The 26,967-nt window shown below is 35.7% G+C and overlaps 1 protein-coding gene across 2 annotated transcripts in view; it reads left to right on the top strand.

The window, feature by feature from the left end:
* The window catches only part of LOC150098093 (threonine--tRNA ligase 1, cytoplasmic-like), a 178,555-nt gene that overhangs the window by 74,630 nt on the left and 76,958 nt on the right, over positions 1-26,967 (top strand). For both annotated transcript variants that reach the window (XM_090406532.1, XM_090406531.1), the window contains exons 8-10: positions 10,181-10,327; positions 17,150-17,248; positions 25,092-25,187. In XM_090406532.1, the coding sequence (XP_090262658.1) occupies positions 10,181-10,327; positions 17,150-17,248; positions 25,092-25,187 (342 nt within the window). The remainder of the gene's footprint in view (positions 1-10,180; positions 10,328-17,149; positions 17,249-25,091; positions 25,188-26,967) is intronic.

Here is a 26,967-nt window from a genome sequence, read left to right as displayed (position 1 = left end):
GCGCCCAGAAGAATACCTGCTGAAGATATTATGATAAGAATTGAACGCGGGATACAACACCTTCCAAACCACGTCGCCAACGATATTAGACTGGATGTAGTTTGTGTTCTGACCAAAGCTAAACCACCAAAAGCCAACATGTCCAATAAGGAAATTAAATCTCTACTGGAATTAAAGAAAAGCAAGAAAATAATAATCACCAAAGCTGATAAAGGGAACGTCACAGTATTGCTTAACCAAAAGGATTACACAGGTAAGCTGAAAGCTTTTTTGTTAGATCGGGCTACTTACCTCCCTATCGAGTGCAATCCCACCAACTCACAAATTGGAAAACTGCACAGGCTCCTTAAGAATGTCACTTCTTGGCCTGTGGAAATCACTAACAAATTAAAACCATTTAACTCCATACCCCCCCCCTCCCCCGTATTTATGGACTCCCAAAAATACATAAGGAAAATGTGCCATTGCATCCCATAGTGGATGGCATTGATTCCCCCACATACAAACTAGCTAAACATTTGGCCAAAGCTCTCTCACACTATACTGGCAACACACCTTCACACATAAAAAAACTCAGCCCACTTCAAAGCCAGCATAAAAAATCTTACACTCAAACACACTGACATAATGGTCAGTTTTGATGTCTCCTCCTTATTCACAAATGTCCCACTCAAAAAATCCTTAGAGCTAATCCAAGCTAAATTTCCTCCCGATATCACAGCCCCTTTTCAGTTCACAATGAACTCAGGCTATTTTGTTTGGCAAGGAAAATTCAAATAGAGGGGACAGCCATGGGTTCACTATTTCGCCACATGGCTCTGATGCACTCCTCTCCTTCCTAACACATATAAACAGCCAACACCCCAGAATCAAATTCACCCTGGAAGAGGAAAAAAACGACTGCCTTCCTTTCTTAGACACACTAGTCACCTGCCAGCCTGATGGAACCTTGGTTTTCTCAGTCTATAGAAAACCCACCCATACAGGCAGATACATTCACCAACAATCCCACCACCGCTCCTCGCAACAATATTGAGTCATTAAGATACTACACAACTGGGCTAAACTTATCTGTTCAAATGACAGTGCCCTAACCACAGAACTAAACCACATTCTCAACACTTTCTCAGCCAATGGCTACCCCCCCCCCCAAAAAAAATCCAAAAAATATTGAAACCATAAACCCCCCCCCCCTCACAACTAGGATTACTCTAAATCCATCACCAATACCCCAATACCCTATGTCCGATGCACCTCAGAAAAAATTACAAAAATCCTACAAAAACATAACTTAATTTTTTTTTTACAGCCCATATAAAAAATTGGCATCCCTTATCTGCTCTACTAAAGACCATCCCCCCCCCCCAGACTTACCTGGTGTATACCAGATCCCTTGCAGCTGTAAGCTGTTCTACTTTGGCCAAACAGGCAGGACAGCCAATATTAGAATTTCAGAACACAAGGACTACATCCGGTTTCACCAATACAGCCACTCTGGTCTTGCTGACCATGCGTTGGATACCGTAGTAAATACAAATATGAAAGGCTTTTCATGGAATCAGCTTCAGCCCTAAGAAACAACCCAAACCTCAACAAATTTGGCTGCATGAGACTGCCTCAAATTTGGGAAACCTACATCAGAAGACCTTCAGCCCAATTGCCCAAGAATACCAACATTGACCACTAGGGTGCACCATCAGCACTTTAGGAGAAATAATAGCTTCCTGCTTCTTCCTCATTTACTGTTTGTTGTGCCTGCGTGCACGTGTCTTGTTCTTAAGATTCTTGAAAATGGCAACGTGACGTTGCCGAAATATTGAAGTATATTAAAATTTATTTTAATGTGTATCCTAGTTGATGTTGTAATTTCCTTAAATTACTTAGTAAAAAAAGTCACCCCTATTATGTCGATCTGGTACTTATGTAATTTCCTCAGCTAACTTCATTTCTTTGCCATTCAGGCTTCTTATGTTGATAGTTCCGATCTTTAACTCTGGTGATGTTGATTTGGGTGTGTTTTCAGATTTGTTCCATTAGCTGACTTTTACCTGTTTGCCCTGGTTCCCTTGTGAAAACAATGAAAACAACAGGGACCTTGTTTAACCGGGTGATGCTCCAGCCGGCATGAAATTTTGCCATCCTCATCCTCATTTGTTTAGTATCCAGGTAGATACCCAACAGGGTGCACCACGAGAAGGTGAGGGGACATTAGGTCTGAAGCCCTGGTCGGTTTTCTGCATTCCTTTAAAGGCTATGTGGAGGTCTCCTCTCAGTTATACAGCTTTGACCCTTAAGCACCCCTCATCCATATGTTTGCTCTGTAAATTTGCCTTATGTAAACTATGTTGCATAAAGTTCATAACCATGAATCAGTTCCTGCAGATCTCTTTGAGATTCAATAATAAGTTGTTTCTAAGCATAGAGGTGCAGAAAGACTCAAGAGACCCTTCAATATAACTTTTGCCAAACAAGAAAAATATAGATTTTTGAACAGAAACTTTCCAGTTCTTTTATGCAATTTTATATTCTTATAAGACAAATTTCAAGAGGAGCACAATAGCCACATCAGATATCTATGTTATGGTAAATCATATCTGTCTAACCCTGCCATATGATACTAATAATAAATAAATAAAAATACATTTTTATTTATTGTTTGGGTAACTGCTCCTAGTAACTGCTTTGTTATGTGAACCACTGAGATACTCTCATCTGCCGGAACTAAACATGTGCACTCTAGTCATCTGTTGTATAGCTGGGCATGGTTTAAAATTCCATATTTATTAATGCTTAGAAGTGGCTAACAAAGAATCCAAACAAGGAGCCTAACTATTACATCATTCTTAGTTCTGTATGAACAGAGGTTTAAGATTTAAGAAGACCATAAACAAACTTGATGACAACAAAATTTCAAGAAATTCATCCTTTACCAATGCTTCATCAAGTTAAGTCATGTATCCAGGATGCACTGAGGGATATCTTTAGGCCATCAAATGTCTTTAGTTGTTTACTCCACTATTGAACAGATTATTCAATAATGGCTTTCTATTAATGGTTTAAAACTTTCTTGCACATTTTCTTTCAAATATCATAATTTTTATCTTGTTTAAAGCTGACTGATGATCACTTTCAGTTTCAGATCTCCTGTATACATTTATATTCTGCACCAGTGTGAAGATATCTCTATCAATGAAAAGAAATTCATTTATGCTTTTCTTTTTTTTTTCTTGTGTTTTTATACATTTTTATGATGAAACATTGGTGTTACTGATGACTAGTCCATATCCTGAACAGAAATCCAGCAAGGCAATTAACCTTGCCCATTATGCTAAATTTTCCCAAACCATTTCTGTATATCTGACTGCAATATCTGAAGTAAATTCTTGCAGTGGATTTATCTGTAACTCATTTACTACTGTTCTTTTTTGTCCAGTCATCCTTTAGCATCCAATGATGATGAGTCTACTTGGAATGCATACCTTACTAAAGTAAGCACTTTTATCAATCCAGGGTTTTTTTTCTAGTTCATCTAAAAAATTCAAACCATCTACATTCACTAATTTTATTGTAATACTTCTTTTTGCTTGCTACATAGCAATAAAATTTTCGTAGACTTAGCATGGCATGTTTAGCTAACTTCTTTGCATCTAATTTTGCTTTCCTCACCACAGTCATTGCTCTCCTGACCTGTGATTTGTACTGCTCCTTAATCTCGTCATCATATTCTTCTTGTGATGTTTTATCCACAATATTCCTTTTTTATGCTGCTCTTGGTTTAATGTTATTTTTTCATTTAACTCTTATGTGATTTATTCCAAATTCTGGGGAGGCAATTAATATTGATTCATTTAGACATCCTTTGACTACTTCCCATGCACCATTTTATTCCTTTATCATGCCAGTAGTGCCTCAAGCTACCTTCTGAGTTTATTATAATCATCTATGTTCAAGTTACAAATATGCCATTTAGTCAAAGCTCATGCTTGCATTGTTACCTCCCACACCAAAACTGCATGATCATTCTCACTTGTTGGAAGCATAATGGTTGCCTCATTTATTGACAGATTCTCAGATGCTCTTACTTGCAGTAGCACCAGCTATGTATTTTGCCCTGTTACATTCCTTGAATTCATTGTTGTATTACTCAGTCTATCCCCTCCCCTCTGTTGATTGTTCTCATAATGATATCATCCACTGTCAGCTCAGTCACCAGTATTAAATTTTTGATCCTTCTACAATCTGCCAATGCTAGGAAATGTTTTTATTTCTGATGCTTCTGCCATTAATTGTGTGCACATGCTATTTGACCATCAGGTTGATGAATATTCAAGTAACTTAATATATGACCAGTCAAATCGGAAGCTGAAGTTGATTCTTCTGTGAAATCCCCCCCCCCCCCCCTCATAAAGGGTTTTCCCTATCCATATCACACCAAACTATGTAGAGAGAATTGAAGAGGATTGGTATTAGCAGGAGCCCATGAAGCAGCAAACCTAACTTGAACCTAGCTTGCCTTGTAACACAACTCAAGGTTCTAGAGGTATTGCTATGGTGTGGGATATGTTCTGTTGGTATGGAATTGGTTCCCTGATATTGCTTGATGGGTGAGTGTTGTCCAAGGAATATTTTTGAATATCGCTGGTGATCAAATCATCTTGCAACTTTGAGGGTTTATCTAGCAGGTGATAGTTGTTTTGTGGACAAGGCTGCTACTGTCCATCATGCAAGAATTGTTCAGCAGTGGCTCAGAGAGCATGACAGTGACTTCTATCATCTTCCTTGGCCACCACAAAGCTCAGATATAACCACCACTGAAAATGTATGGGATATGTTAGAAAAATGTGAGCAAAGTCCTCTTCTTTCAAATCTGAGCTAGTTAAAGACATGTCTGTTGAATGCTTAATATGTTGTAGATGCAATCCAACACCTTGTGGAATCTATGCCCAACCACATATGTGCTATAATTTGGGCTAAAGGAGGTCAAACATGGTATTAAATAAAAGTTTCTAATTCACTGGCTGCTATGTGTATAATGTGAGGCTGCACGTAGGCTTAAAAGGTAATAAATACTGAAAAGGTTCATCAATTTAAGCGTGTGTTGTATCTCATATTAATTTATGTTGCAAAAATATGGCAATAATAGTATAATTAATATAATATTAGTATAATAGCCTTATACTGAAGTGTTACCTGTGCTTGGTTCTATTAATGGCTTGATAGCATTTGAACAACAAAAAAACAGCATTTAGTTAGGTCATAATACTAGAAATTTTTACTCTTTTTGGTAATAACAAAGTAACAAAGTGTTATGGTGCACTGTTGGTGCAAATATGACATTTGGCTTGTTGAAGTTTGCTAGTAATTTAATGGAACAGTCATAATTTCTCCATTCTTAATGAAAAATCAGAGAAGTGCACAAATCAAAAGGGATGGGAGAGTGAATGGATCAAAAATCAGAAGTCTCTTGCATATTACTCTTAAACTTTGTGCATTAATTTTATATTGTCACCTTGTTCTTTGAACTTAGAACTAGTTCATATATATTCATTTTCTGTATGGACTGGCATCATTGGGTTTATGCACGTACCTTTGCTTGTGGCCATATAGAAATAACCATCTTAAATAAATTGAAGCTTCATTTATCAGCATATTTTTAATCATCATTCACATGGAGCCCATGAGCTATTGACTGAATTTTAGAACTTGCTTGCAAAAATTTGGCTTGTTGAAGTTTGCTAGTAATTTAATGGAACAGTCATAATTTCTCCATTCTTAATGAAAAATCAGAATCTTGAAAAAGTGAATAGAAGTGCACAAATCAAAAGGGATGGGAGAGTGAATGGATCAAAAATCAGAAGTCTCTTGCATATTACTCTTAAACTTTGTACATTAATTTTATATTGTCACCTTGTTCTTTGAACTTAGAACTAGTTCATATATATTCATTTTCTGTATGGACTGGCATCATTGGGTTTATGCACGTACCTTTGCTTGTGGCCATATAGAAATAAACCATCTTAAATAAATTGAAGCTTCATTTATCAGCATATTTTTAATCATCATTCACATGGAGCCCATGAGCTATTGACTGAATTTTAGAACTTGCTTGTGAAAATTATTCAAAAATATTAATCTCCATTTATAAGTACTAAGATAATTTCATTTTCCTTCTATTTTTTTCCCTTGAATGCTTTTCTTTGAAAGAGTATTTTAATTTTTTTTCCTGCATCTTATCAAATTGGTGGATTTATGACAGGAGAATAAAGTGTGTGTGTGTGTGGTGGTGGGGGGGGACTACACATGCTTGATCAAGAGTTAAATAAATTGTAAAATTTCCAGAAAATTAATATAACCATGATACACCCATCCACACCCTGATTTTTGAAATGTGGAAAATTTTCCAGTTTTGAGAGCTGAGGTATCACAAAATAATAAGAATGAATATAAAAGAAAAATTTAATTAACTACATTTTTTTTTATACCATCGTAATATTTTTAGTCAGGTGCTTAAGGGTCAAAGCTGTATAACTGAGAGGAGACCTCCACATAGCCTTTAAAGGAATGTGGAGAACCGACCAGGGCTTCTGACCTAATGTCCAATCCTCACCTTCTCGTGGTGCACCCTGTTGGGTATCTACTTTGATACTGAACGAACGAGGGCTGGCAATTTGGGATTTAGCCGACCAAATTGTATTCTTATTGGTTAAACCAAAATAAAAAATGATGGTACAACATGACAAAATTTCATGCCGGCTGGGGCGTCGCCCGGTTAAACAAGGCCCCCGTTGTTTTTGCCAGGGAACCAGGGCGAACAGCGAAAAGTCAGCTACTGGAACAAATCTGAAAACAAACCCCAACTCAACATCACCAGAGTTAAAGATCGGTACTATCAACGTAAGAAGCCTGAATGGCAAAGAAATGGAGCTAGCTGAGGAATTAGATAAGTACCAGATCGACATAATAGGGTGACTGAAACAAAAAAAGACCAAAACTGGTGAGATCTTTCTGAGCAATAAATACAAAATGTTATATTCAGGCAATAACAATCAAGGAAAAGAAGGAGTAGCCATAGTATTCAACACAAAATACGAGGCTAATCTTCTTGAATGGCAGTCAGTCTCAAGTAGAGTAATGTGGGCAAATATGAGAATGGGGAACTGGACAATGAGACTTATTTGTGCCTATGGTCCCACAGAAGGTTCTACTAAGGTAGAAGTGGAGGAATTTTTTGAGGCTTTAGAAAAAGCAACTGACACAATGAAAAAGGAAAAGTTGGTCCTTGTTGGGGATCTAAATAGTAGAGTAGGAAATGATTGTGAGACATACAAAAATATTTTGGGAAAATTTGGAGAAAAGAGCAAAGCTAATAATAATGGCAAATATCTGTTGGATTTCTGCTCAGGACATGGACTGGTTATTACTAACACCATGTTCCAACATAAAAATGTGCACAAATTCACATGGAGAGAAGAGGCTAGGAATAAGAAAAGTCTCATTGACTATGTTATTGTTGATAGTGATGTTTTCTCCCTGGTGCAGGACACCAGAGTGTACAGAGGATTTGAAATTGGAAGTGATCACTATTTAGTCTTGAGCAGGATAAAATTGAATTTCATATTGAAAAGAATAACATGTAAGAAAGTTTTAAAGCGAATAAAAGTTGAGCAGCTCTCAGATGTAAACTGTAGACTAAAAGACAGAAATATTATTGAAAAGAAAATGAAAGAGTTTGAGAACAGGAATCAAACCTTGGAGATTCAGCGGCAAACTCTAAAGGAAACATTGATTGATTCTGCCAGAGAGGCATGTGGTGAGGTTGTGTGCAAAGATAAAAAAATCAGAACTCCCTGGTGGACACAGGAAGTTAAAGAGGCAGTGAAGGAAAAGAAGAAAGCATATCAAAAGTTCCTGGCAAATAAGTCAGCTTTTACTCTTACAGAATACAGAGACAAATGTAAGAAAGCTAAACAGTGTGTAAAACTAGCTAAACAAAAATCATGGGAGGACTTTGGCAAGAATATAGAAAATAAATATCAAGAAGGTGGCAAAATATTCTGGAGGTTGTTGAAGAAGCTTAGGAATGGAGGAAAGAGTGCTGTAAAAGGAATTAGAGATGATAAAGGTGAAATGAAAACAGGAGAAAAAGATATCCTTGAAGTATGGAGTAATTACTTTGAAAAACTGCTAAATGAAACAAGCAGTGATGACAGCACAGTGATAAAAAAACACTGACCAGGCATGCAGTCAGGAATACATATCCATACTTGAAGTAGAAAAAGCCATCAAAGGCTTGAAATGTGGAAAGGCAGCAGGAGTAGATGATATTCGACCAGAAATGCTGAAGTATGGTGGTATAAGAGTCTTACAGTGGCTGCACTGCATAGTTCAGAAAGCCTGGACAGAGGGACGAATTCCCGATGATTGGAGTAGAGCTCTCATAGTACCCATATATAAAAAGGGAAATAAAACTGAATGTGAGAATTACAGAGGTATTTCCCTACTGAGTGTTCCTGGCAAGATCTATGCAAGTATACTTGAGAAACGGTTGAGAAGAATTGTGGAAGAAAAGCTTGGTGAAGAACAAGCTGGATTCAGGCCAAATAGAGGCTGTCAGGATCAGATCTTCACTTTACGACAAATAGTCGAGAAAGCATGGGAATATAACAAAGATCTGTATTTAAGTTTTGTCGATTTGGAAAAGGCATATGACAAGGTGCCAAGAGAGAAGCTATTCAATACGCTGCAGTTATATGGTGTCAATGGGGCATTATATCAAGCAATACTTAGTCTTTATTTGAGTTGTGAGTCTGCAGTTAGAATTGAAGGAAGTACAGGAAGATGGTTTAATGTTAAATCTGGTGTGAGACAAGGATGTATGTTATCCCCTCTGTTATTCATTATCTATATGGATCACATTATGAAGGAATGTGGTATTAAACCTGATATCAAAATTGGAGATGTTAATGTCAGCTCTTTGCTTTATGCGGATGATGTTATACTTCTAAATAAATCCGCTACAAGTCTGCAAGATTCTCTGACTAAATTGAATAGCTGTTGTAATAGATATGGTATGAAGGTCAGCAATAAAAAGACAAAGACAATGAAAATAGGCAGAATCATTGAAAATGTCAACTGTGTTGTGAATGGAAAACCTGTGGAACAAGTAAAACATTTCAGCTACTTAGGCACAATTTTTACTGAAGATGGTAAACTAAATATAGAAATAGACAACAGAATCAGCAAAGCTGGTATGGTGGGAAGTCAATTGAATAAATTCATATGGAATAAGAAAGAAATTAGTCGGAACACTAAATTAGCTGTATACAAGACTGTGTTCAAACCAATTTTAACTTATGGATCTGAGAGCTGGGTCAGAAGTAAAACACTTGACCAAAGACTAGAGACCGCAGATATGAGAGTCCTGAGAAAGATTAGAGGCGTGAACAGATGGCATCAATGGCAATATCATATTAAAAATGAGGATATTAGGAAAGAACTTGACATTGTCAGCATCCAGGAATGCGTTAGCAGAGCTAATCTCAGATGGTATGGTCACTTAAATAGAATGGGAGAGGAAAGATTAGCAAAACAAGTGTTCTCTGCCAAGTTGGCAGGAAAACGACCCAGAGGAAGACCAAGATATAGGTGGATTGATACGGTACAAAGTGCCTTAGACGATAGAAATATAAGATCTGATAATGTTGGAGTCTTGACAAGTAACAGACTGATTTGGAGGAAAATTGTAGATAGGAAGTTAGTAATGATGTAATTTTTTCATGTAGTACTGTCATATCCTGTACACCCCTTGAGGGTACATGGCAGGAATTTGATGATGATGATGATGATGATTTACTACATTCAAGCCTTGACTTGCTTTAGTTTGCTGATCAGAATACATCTTTTTTTTTTTTTTTTTCCCATTGGCTATCATTTTCTGTCTACTGGTCTTTTGTTACTTATTCTAGCATTGTATCTAAATCCACCACATTATGAAAAACTACTTTTTCTTAAATAAAAAGTATTTATAAAGTATTCATAGTTCATATTCATGAACTAAATCACTATTCATTTTGTGTTACGTTCTTGGGTGAATGGAGTATTGCTTATTTTTGTTGGAGAAGTTTAACATGGTGCGATTTAATGTAATATATATTTATTAGATGCCTATGTTCTTTTGTAGAGTTCTTCTAGTTACTGGGAAGGAAAAGCTGAAGCTGAATCTTTACAAAGAGTGTATGGAATATCTTTTCCTGATAGTAAACAGCTTAAAGAATGGCAGAAATTTCAGGAAGAAGCAGCAAAACGTGATCACAGAAAACTTGGCCGTGTAAGTACATGCAGGTGAATCTGCTTAGGAAATAATTCCTTCCATTTGTAGAAAAAATTTATCGCATATACTTTATTAAAGATGAATATAAGAATAGTTTCATTTTGTGTATTTTATACATACAAACTGGACTTATTTCAAACTTTTTTGGCTCTTCCTCGTAACTAGTAATATGCTGTTAGTTAGACAAAATACACTCATTTGTAACAAACATTATAGTGACCTCACTATAATAAACTACTGAAGAAAAAGTTCTGTCCAGAGTTCCAAAACAGTTCTATTTTGAAGGAAATTTACTGTATTCAACTTGCATCTGTAATATACTATTCACTTGGTTCCTGTACACTTGCTGCAGTAAGAGTCAACATATTTTGTCTCTGAGTTTCATAAGTTTTCAGATTAATTTAAAAGAGCACATCAAGAACTTACTTTAACTCTTTTTTTAGTTCAGGAATACTTCCATAGTTCATAGCTCTAAACTATTACTCATTATTACTAAATTATTTTCTATTAAGTAGATGAGTGAATATAACCACAATGCTAGTTGCACAATAGCTTTTTTTGACACTGTTTTTTTTTTTTTTTTTTTAACTTTTATATAATAAGTAACATTGATTACTTGGAACATAAGAGGCATAAAAGGAGAGTTTATTTTGGCTTATAATTAACTTGGTTTGTTATCTGAATTTATTTTGATGAATGTTGAAATACTTATTGTATTAAAGAAATTAAAAATTAAGCTGTTGTGATATATTTTGATAAGAAGAGAGATTCTGATCTAGTTGAAAAGAACAAAATTGCAAAACAAGACTGCTTTTAATTAGTACTTTCATTTTTGTTGCTGAAATAATCCTTGTTATTTAGTAAAAAAAATTTTTTAAACATTCCATTCGCCCAGCCTTTCTTGATAAAAGCTGCCTGATTTCAAGGGATTGCCTTCATTACTGAAGGTAGCCATCTGTAAAAGTTCCTTAGAAATACATGTGAAGATTTTAGTAACCTCATGGACAAAGAAAATGCAAGTAAATAAGTTAATATCATCTGCAGTTACCAGCCCTCACATTAAGCAGTAATAGCTTACACATGTAAGGCAGAAGAGCCTATAGCAAGCAGGTATTATGTAGAGGAATTAAACAGTTCATCGGAAGGAGTCAAATGATATCTGACAGAAGCAGTATCTCTCTCTCTCTCTCTCTCCAGAGTTAGGAGAATACTGTATATTATTATTAAGAGACCCAGGCAGTCAGGGACTCATCGAGGGAGGCCACATACTACACACACCAACTATCATATTTATTCTTGAGTTTGTTCACATTGCTTGCACATACCACATACAGTGGCAATCCATTCCAATCATGCATCATCCTATGAGAGAAAAATCTATTCCTTTCCCCCCCCCCCTTTTTTTTTTTTTTAATTCTTGTAGATAAGTTTATACATTGGTTAGACATAGTTTTAATTTTTTAGGAAATGACAGCATAAACTAAATTAATTATAAAACTTTAATAATTACCTATATTTTGGCAATGTTACATTGCCATCTTCAGGGATCACAAACAATGATATGTGCATGCAGGCCCTCACACTAAGCAAATGAGGCTGATGAAAAGTAACTGAAGTCGATGGGGGAGGGCAGAGTGAGGGCTAGATTTTTCTCTCATAAGGTGGTGCATGATGATTGGAATAGATTGTCACTGGGTGCGTGTAGTATGTGGTCTCCCTCGATGAGTCCCTGACTCTGGAGAGTGAGCTATTGCTTCTGTCAGATACCATTTGACTCCTTCCTATGAAGGGTTTAATTACTCTACATAGTATCTGTTTGCTATAGACTCTTTTGCCTTACGTGTGTAGGATAAATATAAAAAATGCAGTTTCTCATGCCAAGGCACTGCCTCACAGCTACTTTCTCATTTTATTATAATCATCCACCTTATAGTTTCTCGCATATGCCACTTTGCCAAAGCTTGCATTTACATTGTCACCTCCCACGTCAAAACTGCATGATCACTCGCACCAGTTGGAAGCATAACAGTTGACTCATTTAATGAGATCCACAGATGCTTTTAACAGATCTGATGTTTTTGGATTCTTTCTTATCTTGCATGTTTTTCTCCTCCCAATATCAATTCTCTAGTTGAAAATGCACATAATGATAATCTTCCTCATTTCTAAAAGATTTATATGCAAATGCAGTTCATTTCTCATAAGGACATCTGTCTAAAGAGCTTCCAAATAATTATCAACCATTACTGCTTAATGTGATGGCTGGTAATTGCAGGTGATATTAACTTACTTACTTTTTTTACTTGCATTTTCTTTGTCCATGAGATTACTAAAATCTTCATATGTATTTCTAAGGAACTTTTACAGATGGCTAGCTGCAGTAATGAAGGCACTCCCTTGAAATCAGGCAGCTTTTATCAAGAAAGGCTGGCTGAATGGAATTTTTAAAAAAATTTTCTTACTAAATAACATAAAGATTATTTCGGCAACAAAAATGAAAGTACTAATTAAAAGCAACCTTGTTTTGTGATTTTCTTCTTTTCAACTAGATCAGAATCTCTCTTCTTATCAAAATATATCACAACAGCTTAATTTTCAATTTCTTTAATGCAGTAACTAACTATTTCAACATTCATTGAAACAAATTCAGCTAATAAACCAAGTTATTATAAGCCAAAATAAACTCTCCTTTTATGTCTCTTATGTTCTAAGTAATCAATATGTTTTATTTATTATATAAAAGTTAAAAAAAAAAGAAAAGCTATTGTGCAACTGGCATTGTGGTTACATTCAGTGGTGAGCTATGGAAATTTTAACAAAGGGCTCGCATCGTCGAGCAAAAAAAAAAAAAAGGGGGGGCTAACTTAGCCCTTATCATACTTATATTACTTAGTAGCGCTTCTGACAGGCATAATTCCTGTAGGATATCAATCATTAATGCTAGATCTTTTAAAAATTCCAAATTGAGAAGTTGGTTTAAAAAGCCCTTATATTTACCGTTCGATGCAAAATGCTTGCATAAGGCTGGTAATTTCTCCACACAGCAATAGCTGTTCGTAAATTTCAAGCTGCCCATCGTGGTCCCAACACACGGCCGATATCTTTAAAATTTCAGTACCAAAGTCTTTTGCAATTGTATTTCATTCTCGTTGATTTTTTGGTGACTTATGATAAAAAACATAATTTATCCATAAATATTTGAAAATGATTTATTTCTTTAATGTTTTTTATCGAATCGTCTAATGCTAATTGTAAACGATGAACTACGCAATGCCAAATCGCAGTGTTGGGAAATTTTTGTTGAAGTTTGATTGCAACACCTGATTTGTTTCCTAATATTACACTAGCTCCATCAGAACAAAATGCAATGAGATGATTTTTTAAATAGTTATCAGAAAATCATATGAATTTAAAGTAGCAATTATAGTAGCATGTATGCATTCCGCGGTGGTATTTTCTAGTTCTACAAGATTATTAAACAAGAAGAACAAGGGGCTCGCAAATTTGAGAAAAAATTAACAAAGGGTTCGCACGAGCCCCTTATAGCTCACCACTGGTTACATTCACTCATCTACTTAATAGAAAATGAGTAAGTTTTTTGTAACTGAAGGTGATTCAAGGAATAATCATTCATACTTGTACTACTTGCTGTGGTGTACAGAATACGCCTTCTTCCAGTGTATTCTGTGGTGAGTGTATAATGCATAGTCAGCAAGTCCTGAGTGGCTATATTGGTGAAACTGGATGTAGTCCTTGTTTGGATATTCTGATATTGGCTGTCCTGCTTGTTTGGCCATTGTAGGACAGTTTGCAACTGCATGGGATCTAGTATACTTCAGGTAGGTCTAGGGGAAGGAGCTGGTCTTTGGTGGAGCAGATAAGAGATGCCAGTTTCTTATGTGGTTTGTAACTAGTTGTGAAGTAATATTTTCTTAGGATTTTTGTTAGTTTGTATGTACCCCAGATATATGAAATGGTGATAAATTGCGAGTAATTTCTGCTATGAAGGGGGGAGATTGTGGTTAATTGGTTTTAATATTTTTTGGGATTTGTAGCCATTGGGTAAGAAGGTGTTAAGGATATGATTCAGTTCAATAGTGTTAGGGCAATGTTATCTGAATTTACTAATTTTGCCCTGTTATATAGGATTTTTATAATCCCATATTGTTGGGAGTTGGGGAGGAGGAACTGCCACCAGCAGATTGCCCAATGGCAATCATGGCAGGAAGCGCTGAAAACAAATTATATGATGTTAAGCATGAAATTAAGCATTGACATTCTAGTCAACCTAGAAACAGGAGAGAGGAAGTTGTCCTTTCCAGGCTCTGCATTGGTCATGGTCATCTCACACATTTTTATTTACTGACCCACCTATGTGTGAAAAATGCAGTATGAGTCTTACCTTTGTCATATTCTGGAGAGTATCAGCACTTCACATGAGAGAGGAATGAAATTTTTCTCTCTCTCTAGCTGAGCCATATACACTTAGGGAGATGTTATCAGATTCAGACCAATTGCATGATGTTTTTTAATGTTTTGCAAAGAATTAATTTATACAAACACATTCGATTATAAATTTTGTTTATATGTAAGTACTGCATTGCTTAGCTTAATTTTTATACGAACATATTATTTACTAATTTATCCCTGACTATTTATTAATACTTGTACTTCTGTAACCTTCGCTGTGGTACAGTATGACCTTTGCTGTCCTTGCACCAATAAACCAACCATCCAACCTGTCAAATCCTTCCCACTGTCATTGATGTATAAATTGAATAACAATGGACCAAGGACTGATTCTTGCACTACTGGTTTCCTTATATCTTGTAAACTCACATCCCCCATATATATTTATATTTGAAGAATGTGACATCAATAGACTATATGCTTTTTTTAATACTCATTTTTAGTATAAAAAAATTATTTCCTCTTCTTCCCTGAGTAATTGCTTTTCTTCTATGTAATCTTTCTAGCAACAGAACATTGTTCCTTTATTTTTTGGGGGGGTACCTCTTGAAATAAAATCCTAGACGATAATCAGCACACAGCAGTCAAGAAGCTAATCTCTACTCTTACTGATTTACTACGCTTTCTAGTTCATAGAAGGTTAGTTTGTTTGCTGTGTCTTTTCCTGCTCTGGCTCAGTTGAATGGGCTATTATCTTTGGTATTTCAAGAAGAGCACAAATGTTTCTTTTACCCGAGTCTTGCCCATGTTATAGGCTTTCTTGTCTTGTTACTGGATTGTTATAAAATAATGAAAAAAAAAATCGTGCTGTGAATGCGTGTGTTTGTCAGATATATGTAGAAAAATTTGGTAGATTTAATTAAATTTGCAATTAAGTATTTTACATTGCTTTTGCCATTTGTAGCTCTTGGAGCCAGGGTCTTCTGACACTATAGTGTTCTTGAACAAGTGTTCTGTTTCTCACATAGTGTTTCTTGGACACCATCATATATTTTAATTTATTTTCATATATTTTAAGTGGAATATGCATTAGACTTTGTAACATCCAAAAACATTGGATTCAACATGCTTAACTCTTTGTTTTTTCATTATTATTATTTTTTTTTACTTTTAATTTTGTCTTTATTTTTTAAGTTGCAAAGAAATGACAACTGTCTGAATGTATACAAATGAATGCATCCTTTCCTCATCTATTAATTTTTCTTGGGAAAAATATACATCCTTCAAACCTTGTTAATTGTATTCAGTGGCTTTCTGTGCTAGTCCCTGATAACCAGTAGTTTGAAGCAGCTGTGAGGCCAGTAAATCTGTTTATATATACAGGGTGTTCGGGATAAATTTGACAGTTTCGTAAGGAAAAAGAAAATCTTCTTTGTATCTATTAAATTTAATGAATTGACAAAAAAACATTACAGGCAGAGTTAATTACAATACTATCAACAAGATTTACTCAAAATAACCACCATTAGCATCGATCACAGCTTCAATTCTGCTTCGGAACCTCGAACAAGCTGATGCTACAGTCTCCCTGGGAAGGGCCGCAAAAACTGTTTTAATTTTATCCATTAACTGGGCTTTTGTATTACTGGAAGTGCGATTGGTGTCTTTTTCAACTGCGCCCCATACAAAATAATCCATGGGGTTAAGGTCTGGGGAGTTTGGAGGCCAAACATTTGGACTGGTGAAGTCGTAGAAATTTTCAGACAACCATTTTTGACTTTTCCCAGAGGTGTGGCAAGGGGCCGAATCCTGCTGCCATACATACGGCCTACCATTGGCTACCCTTGTTATCCAGGGCTTGACTACAGTTAGCAACTCCACGAACAAAGCCCGAATTCCAATGCCAGGGTTCTTCAACACCTGTTCCTGCAGATTTGCGAGGAATTCTGCTGTACGAACGCAATCAGATCGTCTGCTAGGGATCTTTCTTCTTGCTACATCCTCGTAGTCACCATTGCAAGTCTCTAGTTCATGCCTGATTGTTTTTACTGTATTCAGGGAGCATTGGGCAGCAGTCGTAATATCCTTATTTTGATGGCGGGCACGAATCATCATGATACAAGTTATTCTCTTCCATGATTCAGGTGGGTTCCAGCTATCCATCCTTTCTGACATCTTGTATATGAATGAAGAAGGGTCCAAACTTTTAAATGAAGAGAAGTGTGTGTTAATACATGTAACTTACGGAAAAATATAATTAATTATAAATATGTCAAATTTATCCCGAACACCCTGTATATAAAATTTCTCTGGTATTTTTTGGTGTTTTTTGTCCCCCTATAAATTTTTCAGTATAAATAATGAGGATGTTTTTGATGTGTGGGTTTATGTTTGTTTTTATTTTTTCAGGAACAAGAATTGTTTTTCTTTCATGAATTGAGCCCTGGAAGTTGTTTTTTTTTCCCAAATGGTGCTCATATATATAATACACTAATCGAATTTATAAAGGTAAGCTGATAATGAAAAAGTTAAGACGATATCATTTTATATTTAAAGTATGTGCAGACACAATTTTTATTATATTACATATGTATTCTGGATGTTTAGTTAATGCTATAAGGTTCGCTTTAAGCATCAAGGCTGCATAACTGGTGTAGTCCTACACATTCAACCTACATAGTACACAAAATTAACTTATTTTCTGACCTGTTCTGCATTACACACTTTACCTCGCTTCATCTCTGTATCTGCCCACCTGGATATTGAAATGCCAAACAAATCGTATTTGGTTATTTAAGTCCTGGATATTCTGTATTGGCTGGAGCTAAAACAAGCACAGTGCTGACTAGAGCATTTTGCATTTAAAGCACCCCCCCCCCCCAACCTCTCCCAGTTGTTTTGTAAGGAAACCAGGACCCCATTGAAAAGTTATTGACTTGTGAAAATTCAACAGAATTGAAGATAGGCATCAGTGTGCAGAGCATCATCATAAAATCGGTTGTTTCTTTCTAAAACACAATTAAAAAATTGAGGTCACCTTTCTGTAACATGTCGTTCAGGCCACAAGGATCAATGTAAAGAAAGAAGTCTGCACTATTTAAGAAAGCCAGTTAACCTCTCATTGATATCCTTAAAATTGCATACTTTCCACTATGATATTGTTTTTTTATTACTGATTATATGAAGAGCCAAAGGCTTCAATTCGGCGACGTGAAATTATTTAAGTTAAGGGATATTACATCCCATATTGTTTCATAGCCGAATAAGAAACTCAAAGAGTTTCATGCCGAATAAGAAACTCAAAGAGTTTCATGCCGAATATAGAAACTATATAAAGTTCGGCGAGTCCAAGCGTAAGCAAATACCTGGATAGTGCAACACCAGGATAACACACAGTCCCTCTGGTAGTGCAACACTGGGGCAACTCATAGCAAGGGTGAAGTTCTGTTTGCTACAAACTTTGTATTATCTAGGTCTACCTACTCACTGATGAGACCTCAATAAAGGTTGAAATCGGTCTGGGTAGTGATCTTCTCTCATAATGTAGAACAATAATACAGCTCCTAGGCGCTGGGTTTCACATTATGGGTAAATACCAAGAACAGTGATCGGAGCTTGCTCCACCTCTTGCTATGAGTTGCCCCAGTGTTGCACTACCAGAGGGACTATGTGTTGCCCTGGTGTTGCACTATCCAGGTATTTGCTTACGCTTGGACTCGCCGAACTTTATTTTGTTTTTTTATCGTCTGGTGAAATGTCAGGAGGATCTTAACATCTTAAAGTACAAATCTTCTCATGGGGAAGTTTTGCAGTGTGAGGTTTTGTGTTGTCCTGTAAGAATAGCACTTTCTTCCAATTAACTAATCATGGCTTTCTGAAGTAGCTCATCCTGCACACACTTGAGTTGCATCGAGTAGATTACGGCTGTAATTGTTTGGCCTGCAGTGAGAAACTCGTAGTGGACAATACTGGCTCCAGTCCACCACACACAAAGCATGGTCTTCTGGGGATGAAGTGTGTGGTACTGGATTGTTTAGTGACCAATGATAAGTTTGCTTCCTGTTAGAGTACAAGATCCATTTTTCATCACAAGTGAGCAAGTAATCCAAAAAATGGCTCGTTTTTATGAAGTAAAAGATGTGAAGAACAATTGATAGTCTTGAAATTTATTGTCATCTGATAATGCATGTGGAACCCATTTATTTAGCTTCCATGATTTTCCTAGTTGATGCAAGTGTGAACGAATTGTTTTACCACTCATGTTAAACATGTGTAAGTTCTTGACATGTTAAGCTTGAATTATTTTCAACAGCAACATGTAACACTTCATTATCAATAATGGAGGGTCTTCCTGAATGTGGTGCATCTTCAAGTAATTCATCACCAGAAACAAATTTTTTAAACCATTTCTGCACAGTATGTTCTGTTACTCATCATCATCATCATCAAATTCCTGCCATGTACCCTCAAGGGGTGTACAGGATATGACAGTACTACATGAAAAATTACATCATTACTAACTTCCTATCTACAATTTTCTTCCAAATCACTCTGTTACTTGTCAAGACTCCAACATTATCAGATCTTATATTTCTATCGTCTAAGGCACTTTGTACCGTATCAATCCATCTATATCTTGGTCTTCCTCTGGGTCGTTTTCCTGCCAACCTGGCAGAGAACACTTGTTTTGCTAATCTTTCCTCTCCCATTCTATTTAAGTGACCATACCATCTGAGATTAGCTCTGCTAACGCATTCCTGGATGCTGACAATGTCAAGTTCTTTCCTAATATCCTCATTTTTAATATGATATTGCCATTGATGCCATCTGTTCACGCCTCTAATCTTTCTCAGGACTCTCATATCTGCGGTCTCTAGTCTTTGGTCAAGTGTTTTACTTCTGACCCAGCTCTCAGATCCATAAGTTAAAATTGGTTTGAACACAGTCTTGTATACAGCTAATTTAGTGTTCCGACTAATTTCTTTCTTATTCCATATGAATTTATTCAATTGACTTCCCACCATACCAGCTTTGCTGATTCTGTTGTCTATTTCTATATTTAGTTTACCATCTTCAGTAAAAATTGTGCCTAAGTAGCTGAAATGTTTTACTTGTTCCACAGGTTCTCCATTCACAACACAGTTGACATTTTCAATGATTCTGCCTATTTTCATTGTCTTTGTCTTTTTATTGCTGACCTTCATACCATATCTATTACAACAGCTATTCAATTTAGTCAGAGAATCTTGCAGACTTGTAGCGGATTTATTTAGAAGTATAACATCATCCGCATAAAGCAAAGAGCTGACATTAACATCTCCAATTTTGATATCATGTTTAATACCACTTTCCTTCATAATGTGATCCATATAGATAATGAATAACAGAGGGGATAATGTACATCCTTGTCTCACACCAGATTTAACATTAAACCATCTTCCTGTACTTCCTTCAATTCTAACTGCAGACTCACAACTCAAATAAAGACTAAGTATTGCTTGATATAATGCCCCATTGACACCATATAACTGCAGCGTATTGAATAGCTTCTCTCTTGGCACCTTGTCATATGCCTTTTCCAAATCGACAAAACTTAAATACAGATCTTTGTTATATTCCCATGCTTTCTCGACTATTTGTCGTAAAGTGAAGATCTGATCCTGACAGCCTCTATTTGGCCTGAATCCAGCTTGTTCTTCACCAAGCTTTTCTTCCACAATTCTTCTCAACCGTTTCTCAGTATACTTGCATAGATCTTGCCAGGAACACTCAGTAGGGAAATACCTCTGTAATTCTCACATTCAGTTTTATTTCCCTTTTTATATATGGGTACTATGAGAGCTCTACTCCAATCATCGGGAATTCGTCCCTCTGTCCAGGCTTTCTGAACTATGCAGTGCAGCCACTGTAAGACTCTTATACCACCATACTTCAGCATTTCTGGTCGAATATCATCTACTCCTGCTGCCTTTCCACATATCAAGCCTTAGATGGCTTTTTCTACTTCAAGTATGGATATGTATTCCTGACTGCATGCCTGGTCAGTGTTTTTTATCACTGTGCTGTCATCACTGCTTGTTTCATTTAGCAGTTTTTCAAAGTAATTACTCCATACTTCAAGGATATCTTTTTCTCCTGTTTTCATTTCACCTTTATCATCTCTAATTCCTTTTACAGCACTCTTTCCTCCATTCCTAAGCTTCTTCAACAACCTCCAGAATATTTTGCCACCTTCTTGATATTTATTTTCTATGTTCTTGCCAAAGTCCTCCCATGACTTTTGTTTAGCTAGTTTTACACACTGTTTAGCTTTCTTACATTTGTCTCTGTATTCTGTAAGAGTAAAAGCTGACTTATTTGCCAGGAACTTTTGATATGCTTTCTTCTTTTCCTTCACTGCCTCTTTAACTTCCTGTGTCCACCAGGGAGTTCTGATTTTTTTATCCTTGCACACAACTTTACCACATGCCTCTCTGGCAGAATCAATCAATGTTTCCTTCAGAGTTTGCCACTGAATCTCCAAGGTTTGATTCCTGTTCTCAAACTCTTTCATTTTCTTTTCAATAATATTTCTGTATTTTAGTCTACAGTTCACATCTGAGAGCTGCTCAACTTTTATTCGCTTTAAAACTTTCGTACAAGTTATTCTTTTCAATATGAAATTCAATTTTATCCTGCTCAAGACTAAATAGTGATCACTTCCAATTTCAAATCCTCTGTACACTCTGGTGTCCTGCACCAGGGAGAAAACATCACTATCAACAATAACATAGTCAATGAGACTTTTCTTATTCCTAGCCTCTTCTCTCCATGTGAATTTGTGCACATTTTTATGTTGGAACATGGTGTTAGTAATAACCAGTCCATGTCCTGAGCAGAAATCCAACAGATATTTGCCATTATTATTAGCTTTGCTCTTTTCTCCAAATTTTCCCAAAATATTTTTGTATGTCTCACAATCATTTCCTACTCTACTATTTAGATCCCCAACAAGGACCAACTTTTCCTTTTTCATTGTGTCAGTTGCTTTTTCTAAAGCCTCAAAAAATTCCTCCACTTCTACCTTAGTAGAACCTTCTGTGGGACCATAGGCACAAATAAGTCTCATTGTCCAGTTCCCCATTCTCATATTTGCCCACATTACTCTACTTGAGACTGACTGCCATTCAAGAAGATTAGCCTCGTATTTTGTGTTGAATACTATGGCTACTCCTTCTTTTCCTTGATTATCATTGCCTGAATATAACATTTTGTATTTATTGCTCAGAAAGATCTCACCAGTTTTGGTCTTTTTTGTTTCAGTCACCCCTATTATGTCGATCTGGTACTTATCTAATTCCTCAGCTAGCTCCATTTCTTTGCCATTCAGGCTTCTTACGTTGATAGTACCGATCTTTAACTCTGGTGATGTTGAGTTGGGGTTTGTTTTCAGATTTGTTCCAGTAGCTGACTTTTCGCTGTTCGCCCTGGTTCCCTGGCGAAAACAACGGGGGCCTTGTTTAACCGGGCGACGCCCCAGCCGGCATGAAATTTTGTCATGTTGTACCATCATTTTTTATTTTAGTTTAACCAATAAGAATACAATTTGGTCGGCTAAATCCCAAATTGCCAGCCCATCCTCGTTCGTTCAGTATCAAAGTAGATACCCAACAGGGTGCACCACGAGAAGGTAAGGATTGGACATTAGGTCAGAAGCCCTGGTCGGTTCTCCGCATTCCTTTAAAGGCTATGTGGAGGTCTCCTCTCAGTTATACAGCTTTGACCCTTAGAGCAGTTCCGGCAGAAAACATATGGGCGGTGTTACATCCTGAATGAAGAACTTTTAAAAGGAAACAATTCGTTCAGGATTTAACAACTCAGAAAAATCAGCTGAGAAAAAAAACTTGTGCTCGAGCAGAAGAAATAAAGTACTAACTGTAAATAGAAATAGAATTATCTCCTTTTAGTAGAATTGTAATACCATGTAAAGAGCTCTGTGTTACTCATCTTTTCCAAATGCCACACATATCTTATAGGACACTTCTGAAGCCTTCGAACTGATTTTAAATTCGTAAAGCAAAAAAGCTCGAATTACACCAGGTTCAACTGATATTTTAAAAGGTTCAAAGTCAGAGAAAAGTGTTGATCAGCACACGAAGAGTGCGCTGATTGATTATAATGCATATCTGTGCCTTATGGTGCACATAAAAAAATTATGCTCTGCCAACCACTACAAAATAAGTCATTGCAGCGAACTCTACCGAAAACCACACCAACTTTTTTGATTACCTGATACATGCACATGTTATTTTCTGACCCCAAGAGTTTATCTGAGAAAATGCTAGTATTAAGATATTATGTTGTTATTAGGATACTATGATAGTACAACATAATTAAGTTTTCATTATTATTAGCTTCTTTTCAACAATTTTCTTTCAAATTAGTCTGTTGTCAAGCTTTCCATATATCAAATCTTGCATTATAGTCTTGTAAGGCACCGGTAACTATATCATTCTGCATAGAACTTTGTCTGTCTTGGGATCTTTTACACAACTTGCCATCAAATATTTCTTTTGTTAATTTTAACTCTTCCTTTCTGTTTAATCTCAGATTAGTTCTATTTGCACATATTTGCATGCTGACAGTGCCAAGTTCCTTTTTAATATCTTCATTATTAATAGTATTCTGCTATTGATGACATCCATTCATTCCACTGATTTTCTCAGAATTCTCATATCTGATCTTTTGTATTCATTTTGCTCTAACTTTCAGAAGTGGTTTGGCTAATTTCTCTCTTATTCCACAAATTGATTCAATTGACTTACAGTAGTTGCTTATTCTGTTGTCCATTTCCACATTTCATCTTCACTAAAAATTGTGCCTAAATAGCTGAAATATTTTTTCGACTATTTATGCTGCCCGTTTTCATTGTTGTATATTTTTTCTTGCTGAATTTTCATATCAAATTTGTCACAGCAATTATACAGTTTAGTTTTTGATGTGTACTGGATTTATTTTTGAAGCGTAACATTTACATAAAGTGAAGAGCTGAGTTTTAATATCTGAATTTGGTATCAAGTTTAATAATGCAATGTGATCCATGTGGATGTTGAATAATGGTGAAGGTAGTGTATATCCTTATCTTGCACTTGATTTTACATCATACCTTCCTGGATGCCTTTCAATTCTGATTGCTGACTTAAGGCATATATATTGTCCTGTATCATGTCCAATTTATACCATATAATTAGTGTTTTTTTTTTAATGATTTTCTTTTGGCACACTATGATATGCCTTTCCAGATCTTCAAAACTTCCACAATGTCATATTTGGTTTTATTTCCCTTTTTATAAATTGGTCCTCTCATGAACTTGACTAAACATCTGGTATTAAACTTTCTCACCAGTCCTTTTAAATTATGCACTGTAGTCACTGTAGAACTTTTACACCTCACTTTTTGAGAATTTCTGGTCGATATCATCTCCTCTAGTTGCATTTCTGATTTCTGTCTTTTTTCTACCTCCAGTACTGAAATATATTTTAACCATATTCCTCCTGGAAATTTTCTGTGAATGTTACTATGGTTTATCTCAATTTTTGATCCATTAATGAAGAAATCCAAAATAACTTTATCCTCCGTTATCACCTGTGGAACAAACCACTTTCTGTAATATCCTAAATACTTATGAATAAAACTCGCATTCACCAAATCATATACCATTTCTACTTAAAATGTTACCTTTATATAAAAAAAAAGGTAAAATTCTGTTTAAACAGACTGCTAGCAACATATTGAATATTCTGGAAGAAAAAACAGACTTGGGAGACATAGTTATAAATTACATTTTGTTCAAAGTTATTTAGTCGTTTTTTATATTATTTAAAATATGGTGAACTCTCATTTGTCTGAATTTCAGATAAGATCCTCAGTTAACCAATTCATGAATTTTTTTTTTTTTTTTTTTTCCTCTTTGTCATCTGACTTTTGAGCAGATGTCATCTGCTCAGGAATCAGATGACAGGGTCACTATATGTTCACTTAATCATACCTTCAGTTAACTAATCAGCAAATCAATTTCCCAACATGACTGTATAGTTTGAGAGATTACTGGATTATAATGAATTAATTGTTAATCTCTTGAAGCATTGATTTTTGTAAGTTGCATGTGTAATATAGTTTGACAATAGATTGTAAAATTGTTTGCCTACATGTTTTTTGATTACAATGTAGAAAGTATTTGTATTCTAATGATGTAAAAAAAAAAAAAAAAAAAAAAAAAAAAACCTTAAATAATTTTCTTGAGATACTAGGAAGTTTTTAAAATTCCTGCATGTTTCAACCATGTCAATATTTAAATCTTTTTATCTTTAGCGTGAGTACAGGAGGCGAGGGTTTCAAGAAGTTATCACGCCAAACATTTATAATAGCAAATTATGGCAGATATCAGGCCATTGGCAACATTATGCTGTAAGTACATTTTTTAAAAAAAATAATTAATACATGCTGTGTTGCCATTTCATTTAATCTTCCCCTACCCTTTTCTTTAACTGAACATAAATACTCCAGGAAATTCCCTATGTTGTTATGTTAGACACAGAAAGGGCTATTTAAGACATTTGTTTTATTAATATAATCATCATTCAGTAGCTAATGTGATAAATTCAGATGAAGAATGGAATAAGAATTGCAATATAATGTTCTTGAAAGCAGTAAGACTGGTTGTGAAAGGACAAATGCTAGTAACCAGTATTATGCAAACAGTCCTGGTTAATTGCTCTTGAGTAGAGCCAGGAATTTGCTAAGAATTAGCCAAAACAGCTAACTAACAAACTGGATATGACCAGAAAACATTGATGTTAGGAGCAAGTTGAATAATTAAAGGTTAAATTTGAAATATTACTGCACTTCAGCATATAGTGGACCAAATGATGTCAGTACTATAATGCAACATATTGGGCACTGTACATTACTCTTGTTTGTTTGGTCTGTGATAACAGATAACCTCTGCCATGCATCATTTATATCAAAAAAAAAGAAAAAAAAATGGGAGGTGCCTGTTGAATGTAAGGAATCTTTATAGAGTTTTAGAACTGTAGATGAGTTAGTTTCAATATGGCGATAGCAGATTATCACACAAAACAGGCAGTTTGGCCAGAGAACCACCGACACACAGTTAAGACATAATACACTCACTGCCTTAGTTGCCTCTTCTAATTCCATAACAACCCAGCCTAAGTACATGCAGTGGATAAAAAAAGTACCAATACTTTACTTATGGAAGAGATAGGAAGTAAAAGTAGCTTGAGTTTATAGATCTGTTATATGCAGTGTGAATTAGTGTAGTTATATGAATAATATTTTCCTTGGAAACATTTTATTCCCTAATACCAGTTGAACTTGCTTTGTCTTGCAGCATCCAACATAAACGTTGTTGCAGACTGACGTCTCTTTGTTTTGATTATTTACTCCTTTTTGGGATGACTGCTTCATTATAAAATAGTGCACAGAGCTTGTATCATGCAAGAATGATTCCAGTAACACAAATACTTTTTTTTTCTCTTGCTCTCTGCATCCTGTTTAAGTTTCCTGATTAGAGCCTCATTGAACATCTATGTGATGTAGAATGATTGTTGTCAGGTGCATTGATCTATCCCTTTCTGCTGTTTAACAGTTGAATCATCCTATCCCACCTTTCCCCCCTCAATGTATATCTAAACTGGTTTAGAAAACACAAAAATTGATGCATCATAATCAGCTTTAATACAGTTGACTCTCACTATAGCAAACACCATTATAACAATTCACTCGTATTGTAGCAAACTGTCAAAGTCCCAACTACCCCCCCCCCATAAGCAGTAAACTAAACAAAATTCACTGTTGCAGTCTGTCCACTATAGCTATTCCTGTGGTCCCTACATGGGTATCAGTATATTACTTTGCTGTTTATTAAAACAAAAAGTAATACAAAATACTTACGTTCTTTAGCTCTCCCATTGATGGAGGTGGGGGGGGGGACTTAAGATTGCGAGTTTCTTTTAAATTTATGAATTATTCCATTTCACTGTATTTTATTTTGAAAGGATAAATATATAAACAACCGAATTGCATTTCCACGGTTCTTCCCTTCCTCTTTAGTCACTCAACACAGCCATACCCAAATGCATAGTCTGGTTGTATTATATTGATATTATCTATTTGGGCCACATAGCTGAGAATATTAGATACATTTCAAGGCATTTAATTCAAA

Source organism: Typopeltis vanoorti, chromosome 16 (assembly GCF_054136105.1).
Source record: "Typopeltis vanoorti isolate ZY-2024b chromosome 16, IOZ_Tvanoo_1.0, whole genome shotgun sequence".
NCBI lineage: Eukaryota > Metazoa > Arthropoda > Arachnida > Uropygi > Thelyphonidae > Typopeltis > Typopeltis vanoorti.
Note: the sequence above shows the minus strand (reverse complement) of the source record. Positions and strands in the feature narration are given on the sequence as shown.